General features: G+C 42.7%; 3 protein-coding genes across 8 annotated transcripts in view; all 3 read left to right on the top strand.

The window, feature by feature from the left end:
• LOC1277026 (uncharacterized) overlaps positions 1–10,867 on the top strand; it is a 64,768-nt gene extending 53,901 nt beyond the window's left edge. Inside the window, exons 7-10 of the mRNA XM_061649530.1 lie at positions 538–621; positions 3,895–4,036; positions 4,135–4,329; positions 7,632–10,867. Coding sequence (XP_061505514.1) covers positions 538–621; positions 3,895–4,036; positions 4,135–4,329; positions 7,632–7,747 — 537 coding nt within the window. The 3' untranslated portion in view covers positions 7,748–10,867. The remainder of the gene's footprint in view (positions 1–537; positions 622–3,894; positions 4,037–4,134; positions 4,330–7,631) is intronic.
• A 3,375-nt stretch (positions 10,868–14,242) lies between these two features.
• On the top strand, positions 14,243–16,340 carry LOC1277025 (chitotriosidase-1). Its single transcript, XM_316448.3, has 4 exons — positions 14,243–14,556; positions 14,631–15,090; positions 15,163–15,688; positions 15,766–16,340. Exons 1-4 carry the CDS (start codon positions 14,481–14,483, stop codon positions 16,267–16,269), a joined length of 1,566 nt encoding a protein of 521 aa, XP_316448.3. The 5' UTR covers positions 14,243–14,480; the 3' UTR covers positions 16,270–16,340.
• A 1,339-nt stretch (positions 16,341–17,679) lies between these two features.
• On the top strand, positions 17,680–21,033 carry LOC1277024 (glucose-6-phosphate exchanger SLC37A2). 6 transcript variants are annotated; one of them, XM_061649526.1, is made up of 6 exons: positions 17,680–18,090; positions 18,317–19,438; positions 19,648–19,689; positions 19,893–20,076; positions 20,140–20,288; positions 20,369–21,033. In XM_061649526.1, the coding sequence occupies exons 2-6, from the start codon at positions 18,485–18,487 to the stop codon at positions 20,735–20,737; spliced, it is 1,698 nt and encodes a 565-aa protein (XP_061505510.1). In that variant the 5' UTR covers positions 17,680–18,090; positions 18,317–18,484; the 3' UTR covers positions 20,738–21,033. The 6 variants fall into 6 exon arrangements, with proteins under 6 accessions (XP_061505510.1, XP_061505511.1, XP_316447.4 ...); XM_061649524.1 differs by having other exon boundaries at positions 17,767–18,149; XM_061649525.1 differs by having other exon boundaries at positions 18,087–18,217.
• Positions 21,034–21,063: the final 30 nt, after the last annotated feature.

Raw genomic sequence — 21,063 nt, 5'->3', positions numbered from 1 at the left:
AGCGCAGCACAAAGCATTACTAACACTAATTGTAGACAGTACAAGATTTATTTCAATCATTAAATATTTTAATATTATGGATTGTTCCTGCCTACTAGTAACCAATCATTTGATTGGGTATCAAGAATAAACAACAATTCGATCATGTTAGCCAGCAATGTTATCGATTTCCCCAACAAACTGTACGTGTAACGGAATTTTTCCAAGAAAGCCAAACAATTTCCTCCAAAACTAATGTTCCCTTCCACCTCCATACGCGGCATGTTGTGTTTTGTTCGTACAAATGTTAACAACAACCATCCAGCAGCATGATGTCTGTTTTCGCTAGCAAAAACACAATTTCACGCAGCCGGGTCGCCGGAAGCAAACCCAAACTACACAATTTCAGCGCGAAATTGTTAACCCTTGCCCCCTTTCTATCGAGCTACCCCACAGACTGTTAGCTTTATCGCCACGAGCCTTACGCTACCAAACAGCTTCCCGCAACCCGGCCGATGCCTTTCTACATCTCAATTTCTCGCTTTGTTCTCGTTGCAGATTTACTGTTTGCTGTGCGTGATATCGCAGTACCAGGAATATAAAGCTGGCCGCGGACAGGCCGATGACGATTCGTACACTTGCGTAAGTACCCAAATTCCTGTTTCCCGGTTTTATGATTGAACTTCCCGCTAAATCCCTCCGGCACAGTAGCGCACAATCGATACAACCAGCCCGCCGCCGGTTAATTACCTTTCGAAGAACGCACGGAAGAACGCTTCTCATCCTCAATCCTGTACATAATTATTGCGTTTGACTTCGATTGGCCCAACAGCTTTACAGCTGTGCTGTTGACACGCGCCCCCTGCTACGGTGCTGTTGCTGAGTTCTGAGAAGCGTCAAATTAAATAGAGACATCGCCTGGGACGCAACATCGCTACACGGTTGTTTTAATCGGAAGCCGATAAAAGAGAACAACCAAAGCAGTGTCTGTTTAGATGTGAAGTGAAGAAAATCAATACGCGAGCTAGCGAGCTTGTTTCTGAATCACTTTATATATCCCGTTCCGGCTGGCTGATCCGCTCATTCACAGCGTTTTATCAAGATTAAATTATATTCAACACGTTTCCATTGCACGAAGCTTACCCTGAAACGGCTTGCCGGAGCGGTTGCAAACATTAACCGCTCCAAGAGTTCAAAGTTTCCGGAGTTTTGGGAGTCGGTGGCCACCCTGCTCTCCGACCAATAATTCATAACATCCGCGGGAAGTGCCGCACGCGAAAAAAAGGCGGAACAGCGGAGCAGCGTGGAGAAATTGTACTCAGACCCATTAATCATAATATGAACAAATAAATTCCGGCGTTTCGCCACGACCAAACCGACCGGATTTAATCTCTCCGGCGGACACGGGTGGGTGGTCGTAGGCAGAAAAATAGCCCCTTGTAGTGGTGGGGTTTTCCCCCCTCTCACATTGTGACATTTTTCCACGAATGATTTATCCTTCTGGGGTTTTGGAAAGTAAATCCGGAATTGGTGTGAAAGGTTTTGAAGAATAGCTCAAGATTGCAATGCTTACGATCTTCCTGAGCAGTGTGTATGTGTGTGTATGTATGTATGTATGTATGTATGTATGTATGTGTGTGTGTGTGTGTGTGTGTGTGTGTGTGTGTGTGTGTGTGTGTGTGTGTGTGTGTGTGTGTGTGTGTGTGTGTGTGTGTGTGTGTGTGTGTGTGTGTGTGTGTGTGTGTGTGTGTGTGTGTGTGTGTGTGTGTGTGTGTGTGTGTGTGTGTGTGTGTGTGTGTGTGTGTGTGTGTGTGTGTGTGTGTGTGTGTGTGTGTGTGTGTGTGTGTGTGTGTGTGTGTGTGTGTGTGTGTGTGTGTGTGAATCTACAATAATGAGCTTTTCGCGCGATTATCATATCAAACGCACATGAAAGCGCTTTTGATTGACACGGTAACAAATTAAACATGACAAGGTGCCAAATAGGACGACGTGTTACATGTTTGCGAAAATGGAATTCAAAAAACACCTCTCCAAAAATGGTATATAATTCGCTTTCCATGAGAACTCATTTTCTAGGATCAGAATGTAACACATTAAATGGTTGTTGAGTATGATTAATAACTCAATCGAAAGTCAGTAGGTAATTCTAATTTAATTGCATTTCATGAGCAATTCAAATATTTCAATTTGATTTTGATTAATTGAACAGCTATTCACTAATGAAATTACCACTCAACCAAACATATTTCCTTTTTACACCGTTTTCGACCCCAAATAAATAATGTAAAGCTGCTTTTAAACATTGTTCAACTATAAGTAAACATTTGACATCTAACTACAATTCTGATGCCTTTCTGTCCAATCCCAACTAAACATTTGCTTACCCCAATATTAACGTTTGTTTGACGATTTTATAGTCAATTATTAGTGTTGCTAGGTTTGTAGCAATCGGTTCGTTGAGTCGCAAATGGTAAAGATAATTTTACACACTTTCTATTTATTTGAGCAATTTTAAAATTGGTACTGGTCTTTCCGCGTTCTAATTTGCAACTAATTTGCGGTTTGCGATGGCGCCCTGTTCTCGATCAGCTGTGCGAACCTGACCCTGGTTGAACCGCTTCCTAATTGGTCATATTCTGGGAGATCTAGTTGTCGTACAGTTGTAGTACGCCATCTGTCGGGTAAAGTGGATACTTGATGTAGCTGATCTTGACAGATCGATGTTAATAAAATACAAATAATACGGTCTAGAACGCATGTGGTCGATATCGTGCCAACAATTAGTTTTGATGGTATCGAGATAAATTATTAAAAAATTAATTCATACTATTTTTGCAAATAAAGTCACAAGCAAAAGTCTGAACTCCATACAGGAAAGGGATAAAGTTAGGGGTATCACTTGTTTAGTTACGATTAAACGATTTTCAGATAGGCATCAGTATTTCAGTCAGACGTCAAATGTTTACTTATAGTTAAACAATGCTCAAAAGCAGCCTAACATTGTTTAGTTGGGGTCGAAAACGGTGTATCTTCACAGTGTTTACTTACTGTGAAAAACGCTTAATTGTTAAACCAATGGTTACCATCATATTCATCATCATATTCATTATCTCATCATATTCATTATCATTATGTTATCATCATATACATGGTCAATAAAATATCCTTACGTTTGATATTTCCAATTGTTACATTAGATTTTTCGTACTATGAGACAAAATGGTACAATAGATTTAGAATTAACATGAATATTTCATCAACTATGCCGTTCAAAGAAGGCTTTAAAGATAATGAGCTTTAATGCTTTAATGGCTTTAGTGCTGATTTGATGCTTTATCAAGTAAATTTTCCGCAAATTTAATATTTACTTTAAAGCCTGAATATATCGCCTGACCAGTTAATTTTGTTTATACATTTTAAATTCCTTTTTTTATAAACATTAATTGCCAATCTATTTATTAAAATTAAAAACCAACACGAAATTTAAATTCTACGTAATTTGTAAACCAAATATTCGACCTCCAAACAGACACATTACGAAGAATATCCGCATTGTATTGAAAGCATTTTTGTTTGTCTAAAAACTTCCGAATTCCATCGTCCAAGATTAGCCGAAATATGAAAAGGTTTGCAAAAACATATCTTTATTTTTACTCCACCAAATTCTACAAAGAAGGCCAACCCAACCGTGGAACTATGATTTGCATAAATGTGGTGACCAGAACGCGTACACTTTTACCCATCCGAAGAATGCGCGACGGCTTGATAACCCTACCGGTAGTCTCTTGTTAGGACCTTTTCCGTTCTCTCCTTTCCACCATTATCCCAACCAAACACCCCAGCTTTACCGTACGCTCATCTTTAATTCGGTGAATTTTGAATTTTCTTTTTTTTTTTTTAATTTTTAATACACAGCCCACCAACATACAGTACAGTCCGCCGGCGCCCACCTGTCTACCGCAGGCCAAAACGACAACGCTCAGCCCCGTCATCTGCCCGCACTCGAACTGCACCCTCATCCCGGAGGAGACGCAGATCAATGGAACGTTCGTGGGAAGTATGCTAAAAACCCGCCCACCAGCCCAGGACCCGGTTCAGTAGAGTCTCCTAACGGTTCGAATCTCTGTTTCCGCATTTTGCCCCTCGCTCGCACAGGTGTAGCATCGTTCCCGCTAAGGCCGCCGCCGACGGTCCGTCCGCCGAGAGGGTCGCTGCTGAAGAAGCACGTCAAGTTTTCGGCCAGCGATAAGCCGAAGGGCTGCTGCACGGGCATCATCCATCCGGAGAACATCATCAAAGACGCCACCAAACCGAACGGCCACATGATGGTGGCGATCGAGACGCTGCCCGGTAAGTGAGGCCTCTGTGTTGTTGTTGATTTTGGATTTGTTGAGGTGCGTTTTTTTGTTGCTTTGTTTTGCTGTTTTGCCGTGTCCGTGTTACTCGCTTAAGCAATTCCACGAACGAGACGAGATGAGTTTTTAATAGAACCCGCTGCTGCCCGTGATTGTTAAATAACCATCCTTTGCGGATGCCTTATTTAAGGGTTCTGTTATTTGTGCATGCTTAATTCGTCCTTTTGCCAATCTATGGTTAATTATATCGCTACATGATTTGAATTATAATTAACATAAAATAGCTCGACAGCCTCTAACAATCTTGTCAGGTGGTGAAAGTCTCAAATTAAAAATCTTCAGTACAAAAAATCACAGGTTTTCATAAGGAACTCCTGGTATATGTCCAACCAGTTTAGAGAGGAAATATAGAACACTTTTTATGGGGTAACATTTTACCAAGTATAGAAAAAGTTACCATGTTACAGTACATGTTTTTGTTTGTCCATTCTACTGCGATCAACGCTCCCGTTTTGTGATACTAAATATCACAAATTAAACTGAATTTCTATCTGCAGCATGTGCACTAGAAGCTTTTACGAACTCGTCAGGCTGACCAATTACCTAGAATCGGCAAGGCTCTGTGTCTGCATTAAAATAGATGCGGAAAGCTTTCCAAAAATTCGCTACCATGGCAGCTATTTAGATGGAAAGCGATTTATAGCCACCTTCAAAAAGGCGAACAATTTTTGACGTTGGAGAGAAAAAAAAACGAATAGATTGCCTGGAATAATGTTTACCGTCTTTTATCAGACAAATAAAGCATTTGGAAAATGTTTGGTTTTAACTTTTCGAATCCATCCCTCCATGTAGTGCTTGTTTTTATGATCCATTGAAATGTTATTTAAACATTCTATGAATCTAAAAGCCCTAAGCTAACGCAACAATAAATGAAGTAAATTTTGAATGATGTTAGTTGCACACATTCAGCTATTCTGAAATGCTTTGAAAAACAGTTCTATTTTATTTATTTTTTTATATATTTATATATTTATTTATTTCTTTATTTCTTTATTTCTTTATTTCTTTATTTCTTTATTTCTTTATTTCTTTATTTCTTTATTTCTTTATTTCTTTATTTCTTTATTTCTTTATTTCTTTATTTCTTTATTTCTTTATTTCTTTATTTCTTTATTTCTTTATTTCTTTATTTCTTTATTTCTTTATTTCTTTATTTCTTTATTTCTTTATTTCTTTATTTCTTTATTTCTTTATTTCTTTATTTCTTTATTTCTTTATTTCTTTATTTCTTTATTTCTTTATTTCTTTATTTCTTTATTTCTTTATTTCTTTATTTCTTTATTTCTTTATTTCTTTATTTCTTTATTTCTTTATTTCTTTATTTCTTTATTTCTTTATTTCTTTATTTCTTTATTTCTTTATTTCTTTATTTCTTTATTTCTTTATTTCTTTATTTCTTTATTTCTTTATTTCTTTATTTCTTTATTTCTTTATTTCTTTATTTCTTTATTTCTTTATTTCTTTATTTCTTTATTTCTTTATTTCTTTATTTCTTTATTTCTTTATTTCTTTATTTCTTTATTTCTTTATTTCTTTATTTCTTTATTTCTTTATTTCTTTATTTCTTTATTTCTTTATTTCTTTATTTCTTTATTTCTTTATTTCTTTATTTCTTTATTTCTTTATTTCTTTATTTCTTTATTTCTTTATTTCTTTATTTCTTTATTTCTTTATTTCTTTTTATCCAATTATTTCTTTTTATCCTTATTAATGTATGTTTATGTATTAATGTTGTTTATTGCTTTACTTCTTTATTTCTTTATTTCTTTATTTCTTTATTTCTTTATTTCTTTATTTCTTTATTTCTTTATTTCTTTATTTCTTTATTTCTTTATTTCTTTATTTCTTTATTTCTTTATTTCTTTATTTCTTTATTTCTTTACTTCTTTATTTCTTTATTTCTTTATTTCTTTATTTCTTTATTTCTTTATTTCTTTATTTCTTTATTTCTTTATTTCTTTATTTCTTTATTTCTTTATTTCTTTATTTCTTTACTTATTTATTTCTTTATTTCTTTATTTCTTTATTTCTTTATTTCTTAATTTATTTATTTATTTATTTATTGATTTATTGATTTATTTATTTATTTATTTATTTATATATTTATTTATTTATTTATTTATTTATTTATTTATTTATTTATTCATTTATTTTTTTTTATTTATTTATTCATTTATTTATTTATTTATTTATTTATTTATTTATTTATTTATTTATGTATTTACTTGTTATTCATTCTTTCATTTTTTTTTTATAAATTAATTAATTAAATTATTAATTAATTTATTTATTTATAGAATAAAATAATCGAGCATAAAAAAACTATAGACCTACACAAGTAATTTCTATGTGTTACATTACATCACAAAAGAGATAAAATAAATATTGAAGAAACACATGTTACAAAAGACCAAACTAAAAGTCGTTTAAATACGCTTCGCTGAAAGTGACTTAAGTTTGCTGCTGTGTAGGAGTTCATAAAACACTCGCGAACTCAATCGATTGGACGCACGATAGCACAATACAAAGATTTTTAGCTGAAAGTGTCTTGGAAATCTTTACCAACACGCTACATGAAGCCTACTAAGCGGTTCGGTTTGGAAATGCAGTACTCGTAAAGATCTGCTGCCTAATTGCACACCTAAATCACGCACAGAATTAGTTCTGGGCACTGAATTGTCTGCGAGTCTTTGTGGTTGTACAGTATTGGAAATGTTGTTTTTTTTCTCGAGAACGTTCGCACTGAGCATTTGTTGACGTTGACACTCTCGGCTAGAGACAAAACTAGTTATGTATTAAAACCATTTATTGTTTAACCATACAATGTGTTGATAGTACTTGAAATGAACTGAAGCACTATCTAGGAAACAAAAAAAAAACTATCAAAGGAAACCATTTGGTCCGGAAATTAATTCTAGAATCAATATCCAACTAACGCTAAGCATTAAAAAAGCTTTTTTTCTTTTTGTTGCTGAAAATTGCATCCACTTTTTAACATTGACAGTATCGATATTACTGACAAATAGGAATATTATTATAATATCGTATGGTTTAAACGAAACGTACGTTTGGAATAATTTCAACCATCATCATCATTTGTTGAATTTTAATCCTTCGTAGAGAAATATTATCAAAGTCATCCTTCAACTAATGCTAGTATTTAAATAGAATCGAACGCAATACACAATATCTAATCTGCTTCTAAATGTCCGCTCACTTCTCACATCTCATTTCCAGAGTACAGCGAGGATAAGCTTTCCTGGCACGAGCAAAAGCTGTCCAACGTCAATCAACTGTATCCGAGCGTAAAAGGCTCGACCGCGCAGCACCATCAGCAGCAGCCCGAACACTAACCACTCTCTCTCTCCCATCGGTGAACAACCCACACCATGTCAAACTGTGGCCCTAATCGAATTCCTTTAAGAGTAAGCACTCCCTCCCCGGAATTCGATCGTACGTACGGATGTACCGCAATGCACACGGCGGAAGCACCCATAATAACAGGGCACAGGGCGCTGCTATAACGAGCAACGAGCGGAACAGAAGAAAGAAAACAAGCCAAAACGATCACTGGAATGCGTAAAACGGCCACAGTCCAATCTAGTTTTTCGAGCGCTTCCTACAGCTATCATTTCGCAGTTTTACGACCCCCACCGTTGCTCGTGTTGTTCGATAGAGTTTCGAGCGCAAGGGCATAGTTTTTATTTTATTTTGGTTTTTGCCGGTCAAACAGATACCGAGCAGTAGTGATACTTTTCGTTTAATGTCCTTCCTCATAGCAAAGCAAAAAAAGAGGCGATTGCCTAATGTCAATGACCGTACCAATGACGACGGCGCCATCAACCCCGAGGGGGTAGAGCATATTCATTAACACAGAGAAGGACTCTTGTTTTTTGTGGAAATTCATTTGAAAACAAATTTGCAATGACCACACGCCTAACATAACACGCCATAACCATTCCAATTGGATGTTGCTGGAAATGGAAAAGAAATGAACAGGAAGGAACGAAGGTAGAGAAAAAAGCACCAAATAGTCTTTACAATTTTGGGCCATTAACTGGAAAGCAAAACACGCCACAGTGATCAGCCGCTCTTCAGGCTGTGGTTTTGTCGGCTGGCTGGAGACTTTCCAAAAGGATGGCCATTTTGAAAGCATGGACCGGCGCCGGTAAATCATTCGAAGTGGAAGGTAAATCAATGCGAACGAGTGTCACTTGAAGGTAGCCATTCTAATGTCCTTCCCTTATCCTGCAAGATGAGCCCCCTCCGGTTGTTTGTTAGTATTATTATCGGGCAAGCATTTCTAAATCATTATCCAGCATGTGATAAATGAGTGACGCACAATGATCGTTTCTGTGCTTTACCTTTTTTTTAGCCCCCTCCGAATGAGCTCGAAACACCGTATCAGTATTGCAGATCGAGGCACGATTTCACCGCACCACTTAATCAGGCACGGTGTGCTGCTCACCTGCTCATCTGCTAACACAGCTCCCACAGCTTGTTCGTTCGTTAGCGCAATGACTGGTTGAATCAGCGAAAATAATAAAAAAAAACACTTTTAAATGGTCGCGGGTTTTTGTCTTATGCCCGCCTTTTGCCACCCAAACCCTCGGTTCGGCGAGACATCTCTCAAACTCAACGCATCATTATAGAGCGCGGCTGTCTGGGACCCTTGTGCCGTCACCTGTCGCCTTTCAACCGGCGGACCAACAAAAGCGAAAACCGCAGTGACGGATGGATGGAAGCAAAATTTGCCACCCTCAGCCTTTTGTGTCGTTTCATCCCATTGACTCGCTATCCGCTCCTCCACAGACGCGTGGTTGCTGAGCTCTTCCTTGCGCCTCGCAACGCGCCTGAATGTATGCAAAATGAGCGCAAATTATTTCTCAAGTGGCTGCGGGCTGAGCGTACAAAAGAGGGGCGAGCTTTAGACTGTCACAAAAAAGGAACACACGCTGTCCATGTAACCTCCTCTCCTTTTCCTCCTTTTTTTATTCTTTCTCATCCCCCTCCCAGGTCGTTAATGTTGCCAATGTACTCCCGAAGCTGATCGCAGGAAATGCCGCCAGTCAGGATAAATGACACTTCCTTGGTGGGACAACGGTCACCGCCCACCGCCTAACCCCACCCAATTCCCAAACCCCAAGGGGTCCAGTGGGCGAAGCAGCAATTAATTAGTGCACGGAAAATCTCGTTGATGTTTTTGTTTTCCCCTTGTGCGAGACATTGCCTTTGCCGCTCGAGTCCCCCTACCCGCATGAAGAGGGCCCGGCCATTTTAAACTGCTTGCGCTCGGGGCTCAATGTCAAACTTGAGGCGGCGTTCGGGGTCAAAACGGGGGAAGGGGTGTCGATGGATCGAAATACCATTTCCTTCCCATTTCGCATTTCGGGCAAAGCAAGGGAAGAAGTGTGCCTTGGGCCGGCCCCGTTGCTCGCGAGCGGGCGTGCTCGATCGAGGTTAATTGTAATCGCGCAATCAGCGTAAGATATGAACAAGGTAGAAATGCAATTATTTTATAATGAATCAATGCACCGCACTTGCCGCTTTTTGTGCTGTCGCATGCTCTTTTCTTGCCTGTGCGGTTGTTGGAGCTTGCTCGCGGTGTTGCTTCCTTTTGAGTGGGGTGTTGTCGTGTTTTTTGTTTGTTTGTCGAGTTTCAAGCGTTCGGTTCAATAGCGCTTCTTAGCAAAATTGAGTGTTGCTCGTGGTAATGTAAAAGTGGTATATGTGGGTTTAAAATGAACACTGCGCACACTTACAATTATAATTAGGACACGATTTTGCGTGGGGGAAAGAGCGAAACATTGAACGAGAGGAAAGTGATCTCGACGAACGATCGTGAGTAATAGCATGAAATAATCATATTTATTGCTCTTTCGTAGAAGAAATCAATCACGTGTCTTGAGGGCTACGGATTTCTGTCCCATGATCGACTCGTGAACGAACCAAACACCGTGCATATATACACGATAGCGTTAAGCAAGAAGACAGACCACATAAAACATGAACTGTGCTGATGACACAGCGCACGCTTGGGCTTTACTCTCGGATGCAACGTCAGTGGGCAACGCAAAGCAAGCAGATGCGAGAAAATGACTGCTTGCCAAATCCAAAACCGTCACCATGAACTAAATTACAGGAAACCGGTAGCGACTGTGTGTGTGTGTGTTTTTTTAGTTTTGTGCGTTTCATTTTATACCAAAGTAAGGGGGAGGGAATGTATGTGTAACAGTGGAGAGTAGCAGACGGTAGACGGAATGAACACAGCTGAGAGCTGTGTGGCAAAACTGTGTGATATTTAAGAGTATTTACAGATAAAAGGGAAAGAAGGAAACCAATTGATTGTAAGGGGTACGACGGGCGGAAGGGTGTAGCTGAAGAAAGGAAGTGTAAAAATGTGAGGTGCGTGAAGAAATATATTTGTATCCGTACCGATTCACAGAGCTAGCCATTGAATCGGGTGTGTCTTACTTGGAACGATTTCTACCTTTCTACCGTGTGATTTGTGATGGAAAGAAATGGATTCATAGAAACGGGTAAGTGTTGATGTGACATCAAAGTGCTCTGTAATCAAAACGGGATTTATCAATGTGCTCTTTTAAACTTGTAGTTTTTTCTTAACAAAACGCCAAAAAAAGTAGTAAATAATCAAACTGCGTATTCATGTGATTGATTATTCTGGGTCTGATTTTACAACCTTTTTTACAGCAATTGATGACAGATTAGTTGCTTAAACTTTAAGTACCGAAAACTAAATTTAAAAAATCGAAATCTTGCTTCTTCTATTTGGCGTAACGTCCTACGCGGACATGCTGACCTTAATTTATTCAAGGATATAGTCAAGTCCTTGCTACGGAAAGACGGTCCATTCTAGGCTTGAACCCATGACGGGCAAGTTATTGAGTCGTTCGAGTTGCCAACTGTACCACGGGGCCGCCCCAAACCTTGCTAAGTATCACATCAACATCTTCAACTCGATAATGCTTCATGAGAAACGTTTGTATTTAGCTGAGAAAAATTCGTGGACTCAATGCTATTGGTGTAGCTGAAGAAAACATCATCAATGATGTTTGATCTACATATGCTTGATGACAGATGTGGAATAATTAATGAAAGCGGCCTTAAGGTGTGGTAATGAAATGCCTTAGACATCCTTAAGATGCGGTTATATTTCAAACAAGCCCGTGAATGGTATGCGTTGTTACTTGAATGGAGTAATAGATTCAACGTTTCCAGGTTTAGATAAGCTTCTGAGAATCGGACAATAATCCACCCAACTCCAATATAACAGTAATGTTCCGTATCCCTGTTCATTGTGCTGATTCACTTCAGGTCAATCAGACTATGGAGCTGATCTAGTACTAGTTCAAGCCCTGAATTTAGTCACTGTATCTTTTACTATTCCTGGAATTAAGAGTTTGCTTGCAGCTTGTTACTGAATTTCTACTAATTACAGTAGAAAATTCGCATGTCTAATCTCCAGTTTTACCGCAGTTATGATCTAACGATTAAAGTTTATTTGCTGAATAGAACTAATGAACTTATCTTGCTGTAAAGCATCTTGCTTGTACGACATTCGAACGAACATTGAATTGCTAAATCAATCATCAAGAAGTAAATATAATAAATTGCACTTTAATTTGGACTTCAATACTTCAATATTTGCAACAATTAAATTTAAAGTAAGAACTTGTAAATCCTGAAATAGTGCCCAAGCTTACACCAACAACAATCAAATGAAATATTCAAAGAGAATTATGTGTTACTCAACCAAAAAAAAAAAAACAGGTTAATCATTTCCTCCTCCAACACTCCCAACACTGACCACAGTTGCCAACACACTCGTGCTGGCATTACGATACGGAACCATCAATTCTACGGCGAAACGATATGACCATTACCGGCGATGCTATCAAGAAAAACCTTTTCCTTCCTTCAAACCCACCCTCACCGGCTTCCACTCCATCCACACTGTGGGATAATCAAACCGAGACCGAGGGATAAAAACGCCAGCAAACGGTACCGTGTCGCTTGCCTTTCACCCAATCAAAATGGACAACGCCGGTATGCCCAAAATACGCATCCTGCAGCTGTACGACCTTATACCGTGCCGATACCACCGGTGGTGGTTTTGCTGCGTAGTTCACCCTTTTTTTTTGGTTGCTTTCCTTCTTCTCTCCACCACGGAAGAAATGGCTTGAGAAACATATTTTTTAACGAACAAACGACACACACACCCGCTGCCGAATGTAGGAGGGGTTGGAACCCGGGTCCCTTTACGTCCGATTTTCCGCAACATCGCGTGAATGACGCGTGTATTTTCGTGCTGGTGACAATCAACTGCTCGGTCGGGTTTCGGTTTATGGAGCGAGGAAGGTAAAAAAAAAGGTAGCAAGGAGGTACGGACCATAGTGACCGTAGCTGATGAGAGGAATGTGCTTGCAAAATATACAGCCATTGGGTGTGAGTGTGTGTGTTCCGTAAAAAAGGGGGAAGCACTATAAGAATTTTGAGCTCAAAATAAGCTTACGTGTGTGAAAGTAGATCACTCACTTCATCAAAAGATGTGTTAATAAAGCTACCTTTTACATTTGAAGCGTTTCCTCGCCACTGGAAGCGTTTACGCCCTGAAGTATGCAATACGCATCACAGAAAGTTTCAGTAGTCGTGTTACTAAGCGATTCACTATTGAATCGTACTTATCGTGCTCTTATTATTAGTTCACTCATCTTATCAAACGACGGAGGCTATAGATTACTTTAATTGGAGAAAACAACGAAAGATAACTAACGAGAGCAGTAAGTTCGAACCCGATCATAACCAACCATATACAAGCTTTAAAACGGACATGCTAAGAAGGTTATTGTTTTTTACCTTCCCGTTCCTCTCTAGTATCTTGGTCCATCTTGGTCCATCGATAGGTTTACGTACAAAGAAAAGCACACCTATTCACATGGTATTATGGCAACAATGCCTTGCGAATCTTACCAGCCCGCTCCGCACGACGCTGAGAAACGCATTCTTATCAACGGTGTGTACCACCTTTCGAACAATAAAACGGAAAGACTTATTGGATTTGCTGCCTAATGACGAGACAACGACGACCAGCTGGTCGAGTGGTTCAGCGGTGATACAATACACTACAAATCAAAGCTTCGTAGTTTGATTGATAACATCAGCACCAACTTACACCGGACGGATGATGCGATAGTTCGTTGGCAGTATAAAGATTGTCCAGCAGCAAATGAGAATAATAGTAAAATGTTTCTTGGCACAAAAACTAAACAATATAATCACTCCTCTAAACACTGTGCTCCGCTAGAAAGAAGTGACCATCGAAGCGTACCGGATGTGTTCCATTGATGGGGCGCGTGTAATGGGCCAGATAAAGCAGCTATTAGTCATTTGATTTTGTTCTTATTTCCGGTAACCATTCGTGAAGAGCATACGCATACTTCAAAGGTAACTTTATTGGCACTTGTTGGATATATTGCCGTCTCAAAGTGTGTCGGATTCCCCGCAACGCTGTGGTCCAATCAGCGCTCTGTTTGTACCATATATGGAACCTAACGATCAAGCAGATCAAGATGGATCGATTTAAACAGTATAGAAATCTAAAATCTGTTTAAATAGTCGTCTTATCGGAACAACAAAGTAAGATACCAAGTAATGAAGTATGCAAGTAATGTATGTAGCCGTGTCGTACTCTGCTAAACAATGACACAGTAAAAATTCTACTCCAACAATGTCCAACATTCACGTTGGAAGGAGTGTGTCTGAGTCTGTTTTGACGCTTTCGTTGTAGCGAGGAATCAGCTTCAGTTGGGCAGACCATGGAAAGAAACACGCCAATTGCGACCACTTCAAATCTGTGCGCTGTGAGGTCTGGCTTCACGGGGTAAGAATTGCAGTGCACTTGACGGCCGATGCCAGTATCTTCCCGATAACGACCTGCTTCAGGCTATAAAAGTGCTGCATCCTTCATCAAACACGTAACAGTGCGTTCGTAACCGTAAGTGCGACGCTTTGTGAGGGATTTGGGACAGCAACAAAACACACGCTTAAGCAGTGAAATAGTGAACAATGGTGAAATGGGTTGGAGTGTTAGTGCTAGTTGCCGTTGTTGCAGCTGCGGATGAACCACACAAAGTGGCTGAAGGTGAATTTTGGTGTACCACGTGGTTCGATCGTGTGGACTAAATCCTTGATTTGACCGTTTTATGCTATCCGCAGGCAAGAAAGTGGTATGCTACGTGGGAACGTGGGCCGTCTATCGGCCCGGCAACGGACGGTATGACATCGAACACATCGACCCGTCGCTTTGCACTCACCTGATGTACGGGTTTTTCGGCATCAACGAGGACGCGACGGTACGCATCATCGATCCGTACCTCGATCTGGAGGAAAACTGGGGCCGCGGTCACATCAAGCGGTTCGTGGGGCTGAAGAATGTGGCGCCGGGGCTGAAGACGCTCGCCGCCATCGGCGGCTGGAACGAGGGTTCGCGCAAGTTCTCCGCAATGGCGGCCAGTGGTGAGCTGCGGAAGCGCTTCATAAGCGACTGCGTTGCGTTCTGCCAGCGGCACGGGTTCGATGGAATCGATCTGGACTGGGAGTATCCGGCCCAGCGGGACGGCAATCCGCTGATCGATCGGGACAACCACGCCCAGCTGGTGGAGGAGATGCGAGAGGAGTAAGTGATTGTTGGAAAGGACAACGCGCCGCTCTGTCGTCTGTCCATACTTACTCGCGTGCTGGTTTTCAGGTTCGATCATTACGGTTTGCTGCTGACTGCGGCCGTCGCCTCGGTGGAGTTTTCGGCCGGCGTATCGTACGACATACCGCGCATCTCGAAGAGCTTCCACTTCCTCAACGTGATGGTGTACGATATGCACGGCGCTTGGGATAGTTACTGCGGCATCAATGCTCCACTGTACCGAGGGTCAGCCGACACGACGGACAGGCTGGGCCAGATGAACGTGAACGCTAGCATCCAGTTCTGGCTGGCGCAGGGTGCACCGGCCGAGAAGCTGGTGCTTGGCATTCCCCTGTACGGGCGAAGCTTTACGCTGGCCAATGCGGCCAACACGCAGATCGGAGCGCCGACGGTCGGTGGCGGGACCGCTGGACCTTACACGCGCGAACCGGGCGTGATGGGCTATAACGAGTTTTGCGAGAAGCTGGCCACGGAGGCGTGGGATTTGCGGTGGAGCGAGGAGCAGCAGGTACCGTACGCGGTGCGCAACAACCAGTGGCTGGGGTACGATGATCTTCGATCGGTTCAGCTGAAGGTAAGGATCGAGATGAGCGTCATAACCACCGACAGGTCTAAAGATGCTTCTTGCTGTCTTTTTTCTCCCATTTTTAGGTTAAGTACCTGCTGGATCAAGGTTTGGGCGGTGCCATGGTTTGGTCCCTGGAGACAGACGACTTCCTTGGAGTGTGCGGTGGTGGACGGTACCCGCTGATGCACGAAATTCGTTCGCTCGTTAATGGTGGTACGCCGAGTACAACGACTCAGCCACCATCTGTCGCACCGACCACAACCACTGTCGCACCTGGCACCACAACAACCACTCCTACGGGGGCAAATCCGGGCACGACGCAGCCTCCAACGAGCGATGCTCCGAATCATACCACCACCAGCACTACTACGGGGGCAGCTCCGGGCACGACGCAGCCACCATCTGGCGATGGTCCGTGTGCCGGCGGGCGGTACGGGTTTGTGCCGCATCCGACCAACTGTGCCCGGTACTACATCTGCCTCACGGCGGACACGTACTACGAATTCACTTGCCCGCCGGGGACACTGTTCGATCCGGTGCTGCACATCTGCAACTGGGCGGATCAGGTCAAGTGTCCGAATGAGTAATTGAGCAGATGATTAGAATTAGAGACGTTCTCTTGTGTTAATAATATTTATAATGAATTTTATGATAAGCTTGGATGGTCTTGTATTGCAATAATTAATGTTTAAACAGTATCCGAAAGAAAGTAATTAATGTTAAAGCTATTTATATAGCTTTTGATGTCGTGAAAACTGAAGGTTTAGTGACATTCTTTTTTTTCATATAATAATTTTGGTCGGACTAGGCCTACCTAAGCAAATATTGAGCTTGGGGTTATCGATGGCTTATTCGTTTACTCATACCAACTGAAGTGATGGGATGGGATAGTTTCTTCGCGGGGTTTGATCGCAGGACGGGTATGTTGTTCTCTCTCTATCTCTCTCTCTCTTTCTCTCTCTCTTTCTCTCTCTCTCTCTCTCTCTTTCTCTCTCTCTTTTATCTCTCTCTCTCTCTCTCCCACACACACACACACACACACACACACACAGAGTCTAAATGACTTCTAAACGGAGTCTAAACGACTCGAGCACATCGACGAAAAGGACTCCCTTTAGCAGTCGGTAAATGAGTGACACATTTTAAAAATAACAAAAAAAGATTCTGGCACCAGCTGTTGGTGAGTTAGTAGGTAGCGGAGCTTTCCTTCCCCAAGCCCACATATTAGGCTTAAACTACTGGAAAATCGAATATCCATAGAAAAAAACGAAAGCTCCATGGCTTCATTAGTTTGCTCAATAGATGGCGTATTACAACTCATCATTATATTGCTGTCCTTTTCTTGCAATGTGTTTCGACAAGCTTCATCTAATCATGACCTATATAGCCATCTAACTTTCCGAGCAAAAATATATATGAATGGTCGTGTGGTTAGATACGTGGATATCAACAACATCGACTATTACTCGAATCTCACTTGCTTCTGTACAAATGGTTCATATTAGAATATTATTTTTTTATCGTATCGTATCGCCGTTCTAGTTCTAGCGATGCATAACTTCAATGCGAAACCATATGACAGTACAGAGGGAAGAAGAAAGCTTTCAAAGCAATGATAAGGCTCCACTGGTGGGGTATCCCACCAACAGATGGCGTCACCAGCTTTTTTTTGTTATTTTTAGAATGCATCATTCGTTCACCGTCAACTAAACGTCTTTGTACATTCCATTTAGGTTGAGAGCTTGAGTCGTTTAGAAGCCGTTTGGTGGTCGTTTAGTGGATTTGTGGCACTTGGGTTGGGTCTGGTTCTGGTTGCTAGTGATTTCCATATGTCATATGGAGTTTACTGCTCATTTGGAAAATGGTTTTAGGACAGTATTATGAGAAAATCTGTGATCTTCGGTAGGATAAATGAAAAATCGGTAGTTTTTTGGTTGAATCGGTAGACATATCAAAAATCGGTAGGAATACAGATAAATCGGTATTTCTGGTCACTCTGTCATCAACGTCAACAGAGTTTGACATGTTTACAGGCCGCTCCGTGTATGCGTGCCCTCGTGTGCCTGTGTGTGTGTGTGCGTATGCGTACTTTATTCTGCTGCTGCACCCCCTTCCGAGAACAACATCGCACAACGTCGTCAGCTGTATAGTGTGTGGCAGGGAAAAACAATACCGCAGCATTGTGTAGCATAAAGAACTCGCCACCCCGATGCGGGCTGCCAATCGACAGTGCTACCACATCATGTACTGCTGCTGATTGGAAGCGATTTCAAATCATAAGCATTACGGTAACCAACAAGCCAACCAGAAAGCATTGCCACCCGCAGAATGTAGCGATCGATTGCGGGCGTCTGGATTGCGGAAAGAAAACAAGCAACGGGCCTTCGTGGCAAGTGTTCAAGTGCTTCGTAAGTTAGCAGGCTCAGGCTGAGTCATCGTTTAGAATCGAACGCAACGTAGCGTGTCTGTGAGTGCCCCCTCCTCGCGAACGGCCGAGCATTTTAGCGCTCTTATCAGCTCGTTTAGCAACCATCAGTGCGCGTTTTTTTGCTGCTGCTACTTCTTCCTCCTGTGCCGAGATTAAATGTTTGTTGTACATATTTTGATTATATTGTTTTCCTTTTTTTGTTGCAGAAAATCAATCAGCGCGAACAACTAAGAGAGAGACGAATCGAACGAACAACCCAACAAACATACAAACCCACAACGGAGTGGGAAGGGAGGCGTCTGTACTGCTGCCATAGAAGCAGGAAGATAAAAGAGAGCACCAGCAAGAGCAAGCGAGAGCGAGCACAGAGTTGAATGCAAAGGGCTCGCGTTCCGTCCACCGGACGACAGCAGAGGATGAGCTCGACTTACCCGTCCGGCCCGATCGGTGTCCGGCTGATCAGCTACCTGTCCGCCAAGCTATGTCCCCGGCTGCAGGTCAACCGCGTGCTGTGGTTCAAATGTTCCGTCCTCGGGCTCACGTACCTGGCCTACACCTGCTACCACATGACGCGGAAGCCGATTTCGGTGGTCAAGTCGGTGCTGCACCGGAACTGCTCCACCGTGACGCTGCCGCCCGAGTTCGTTACGCCCGGGGGTGGCGGCGGGAGCGATCCGACCGTCCCGCCACCACTGCCAACCGATGGCACCTGGTGCGACTATGCGCCGTTCGATCAGCCCGACTTTAACTCGCTGTTCGGGGCGCTCGATTCGGCCTTTCTGTTCAGCTACGCGATCGCCATGTTCTTTGCCGGGTTCATTGCGGAGCGCGTGTCGCTCCGGTACTTCCTTGCCCTTGGGATGGCATTTTCGGGCCTGTTTTGCTACCTGTTCGGCATGGCGAAGGTGTACGACATACACGCGCTGTGGTACTTCGTCGCGGTGCAGGCACTGGCCGGCATGTTCCAGACGACCGGCTGGCCCGGCGTCGTCACGATCGTGGGCCGCTGGTTTGGCAAGTCCAAGCGGGGGCTAATCTTTGGCATCTGGAACAGCCACACCTCGATCGGGAACGTGCTCGGTACGCTGATTGCGGCGCACTATGTGGAGCGGGACTGGTCGATGTCGTTCGTGGTGCCCGGCTTTGTGATGGGGCTGTGTGGGTTTCTGATGTTTCTGTTCGTGGTCGAGCGGCCGGAAATTGTCGACTGCCAGGAGAAGGTGGCGGACTATGCCCAGCAGCAGCGCGGCTCGTCTGCCGGGTCGAGCGTCCGGCGGATGGACGATTCCGTGAGCGATGTGGAGGATTCGGGCGTTAGCGCGGAACAGGTAAGGGAAAGAGAAGCTTTTCAAGCGTTGTTTGATATTTGTGTCCGTTGTTCATTAACCATTTTGAATGTAGAAAAAGAAAGCGACATAGATTAATAGATTTATTCTTTTCTTTTTTATCATTCTTTTTTGTCGCTCGCTTTTTTCTCGTGCTATGCTGTGTAAAAAATTGCCTTTTATTGTGCGCCATTGCGCCATTCCAATCGCAGGACAATGTTTCGACCAGAACCTTACGCGGCAGCTATTACTCTGTAAGTGCATGATGTTTGTAACCATTTTGGGGGTGTAAATTTGGTGTTGTCGGAATTTGTTCTAATCGTGTAGCGCACGGACAATTATAAATCGAGCACAGTTAATCCATTTTTAAGATAATTCTTTAACACATTAGCATTAGAATTAAGTGCTTTTTTGCGGCAAAATTACTCTAAATGCCATCTTTCAACCTCCCTTGCAGGAAATCAACGAACGAACGCCCATCCTCGGCAGCATTAACCGTGCACCACCGCAGCACGATGCGATCGGATTTTTCGGCGCGCTGCGCATACCCGGCGTGATCGAGTTCTCGCTCAGCCTGTTCTTCTCCAAGCTCGTCAGCTACACATTCCTTTTCTGGCTGCCGTTTTACATTCAACACTCTAGTAAGTACACCTCTTCCATGTATGAAACATGAATTTGAACATTTTTTCCATTATTTTTTGTAGCTTCCATGGGCGCCAAGCTGTCGGCGGACGTATCGACGGTGTTCGATATCGGGGGCATTGTTGGTGCAATTGCGGCCGGCATGCTGTCAGACGCATCCGCCATGCCGGCGACCACCTGCACGGGCATGCTGGCGATCGCTGCACCGCTGGTAAGTGTCACCAGTGGCAATCAAAAGGCTCATCTTGAACGGTTTTCGCTGCATTTTCTGCTTTCCTCACACCAAAACAGCTACTTATCTACCGGTGCTGGGGCAGCGTTTCGCTTTCCGTCAACATACTGCTCCTATTCGTGGTCGGGCTGATGGTGAACGGACCGTACGCACTGATTACCACCTCGGTCAGCGCCGAGCTGGGGCAGCACAGCTCGCTAAATGGCAACTCGAAGGCACTCGCCACCGTCACCGCCATCATCGATGGGACGGGCTCGATCGGGGCGGCCATCGGGCCCCTGCTGGCGGGCATGGTGTCCGGCTGGAACAACGTGTTCTACATGCTCGTCATATCGGACGTGCTCGCGCTGGCCATGTTGCTGCGCATCAGCAGCAAGGAATGCTCCAGGCGCAACATCAACCGACGCTACAACGTGCGCATTGAGTGATAAAGGGGGGAAGAGGAAGAAGGAAAGGAAGGAATTCGAATTCGCGCACAAAGGTCGCGGTGGGTTTCGTGCGCGTGTGTACAGTTTTTACAGCTAGCTCTCGATATATACACAATATATGGTCTGATATTTTCGAGCACGAAACGCGGGGGAAAAGGGGGGAAAGAGGATACAGTGGGGTGGGATTTGCTTTTTTTTTATCATTAATGTTTGGTGCGTTTTTTTTCGCCGCCTGCAGTCGATAAGTATAAATAAAAGCTCTTTAAACACTGGGTGGTCTCATCTTACAACAAAAAGTACTTTGTTTCGGTTCATTTTCATTCGGA

Source organism: Anopheles gambiae, chromosome 2 (assembly GCF_943734735.2).
Source record: "Anopheles gambiae chromosome 2, idAnoGambNW_F1_1, whole genome shotgun sequence".
Lineage (NCBI taxonomy): Eukaryota > Metazoa > Arthropoda > Insecta > Diptera > Culicidae > Anopheles > Anopheles gambiae.
This window is presented reverse-complemented; position numbering and strand designations above follow the sequence as displayed.

Coding starts and splice junctions, on each gene's coding strand:
- LOC1277025 (XM_316448.3), top strand. CDS start 14,481: ATGGTGAAATGGGTTGGAGTGTTAGTGCTAGTTGCCGTTGTTGCAGCT. Junction 14,557..14,630: donor ACCACACAAAGTGGCTGAAG/GTGAATTTTGGT, acceptor TGCTATCCGCAG/GCAAGAAAGTGGTATGCTAC. Junction 15,091..15,162: donor GTGGAGGAGATGCGAGAGGA/GTAAGTGATTGT, acceptor GCTGGTTTTCAG/GTTCGATCATTACGGTTTGC.
- LOC1277024 (XM_061649526.1), top strand. CDS start 18,485: ATGCAAAGGGCTCGCGTTCCGTCCACCGGACGACAGCAGAGGATGAGC. Junction 19,439..19,647: donor CGGGCGTTAGCGCGGAACAG/GTAAGGGAAAGA, acceptor TTCCAATCGCAG/GACAATGTTTCGACCAGAAC. Junction 20,077..20,139: donor GTTTTACATTCAACACTCTA/GTAAGTACACCT, acceptor TATTTTTTGTAG/CTTCCATGGGCGCCAAGCTG.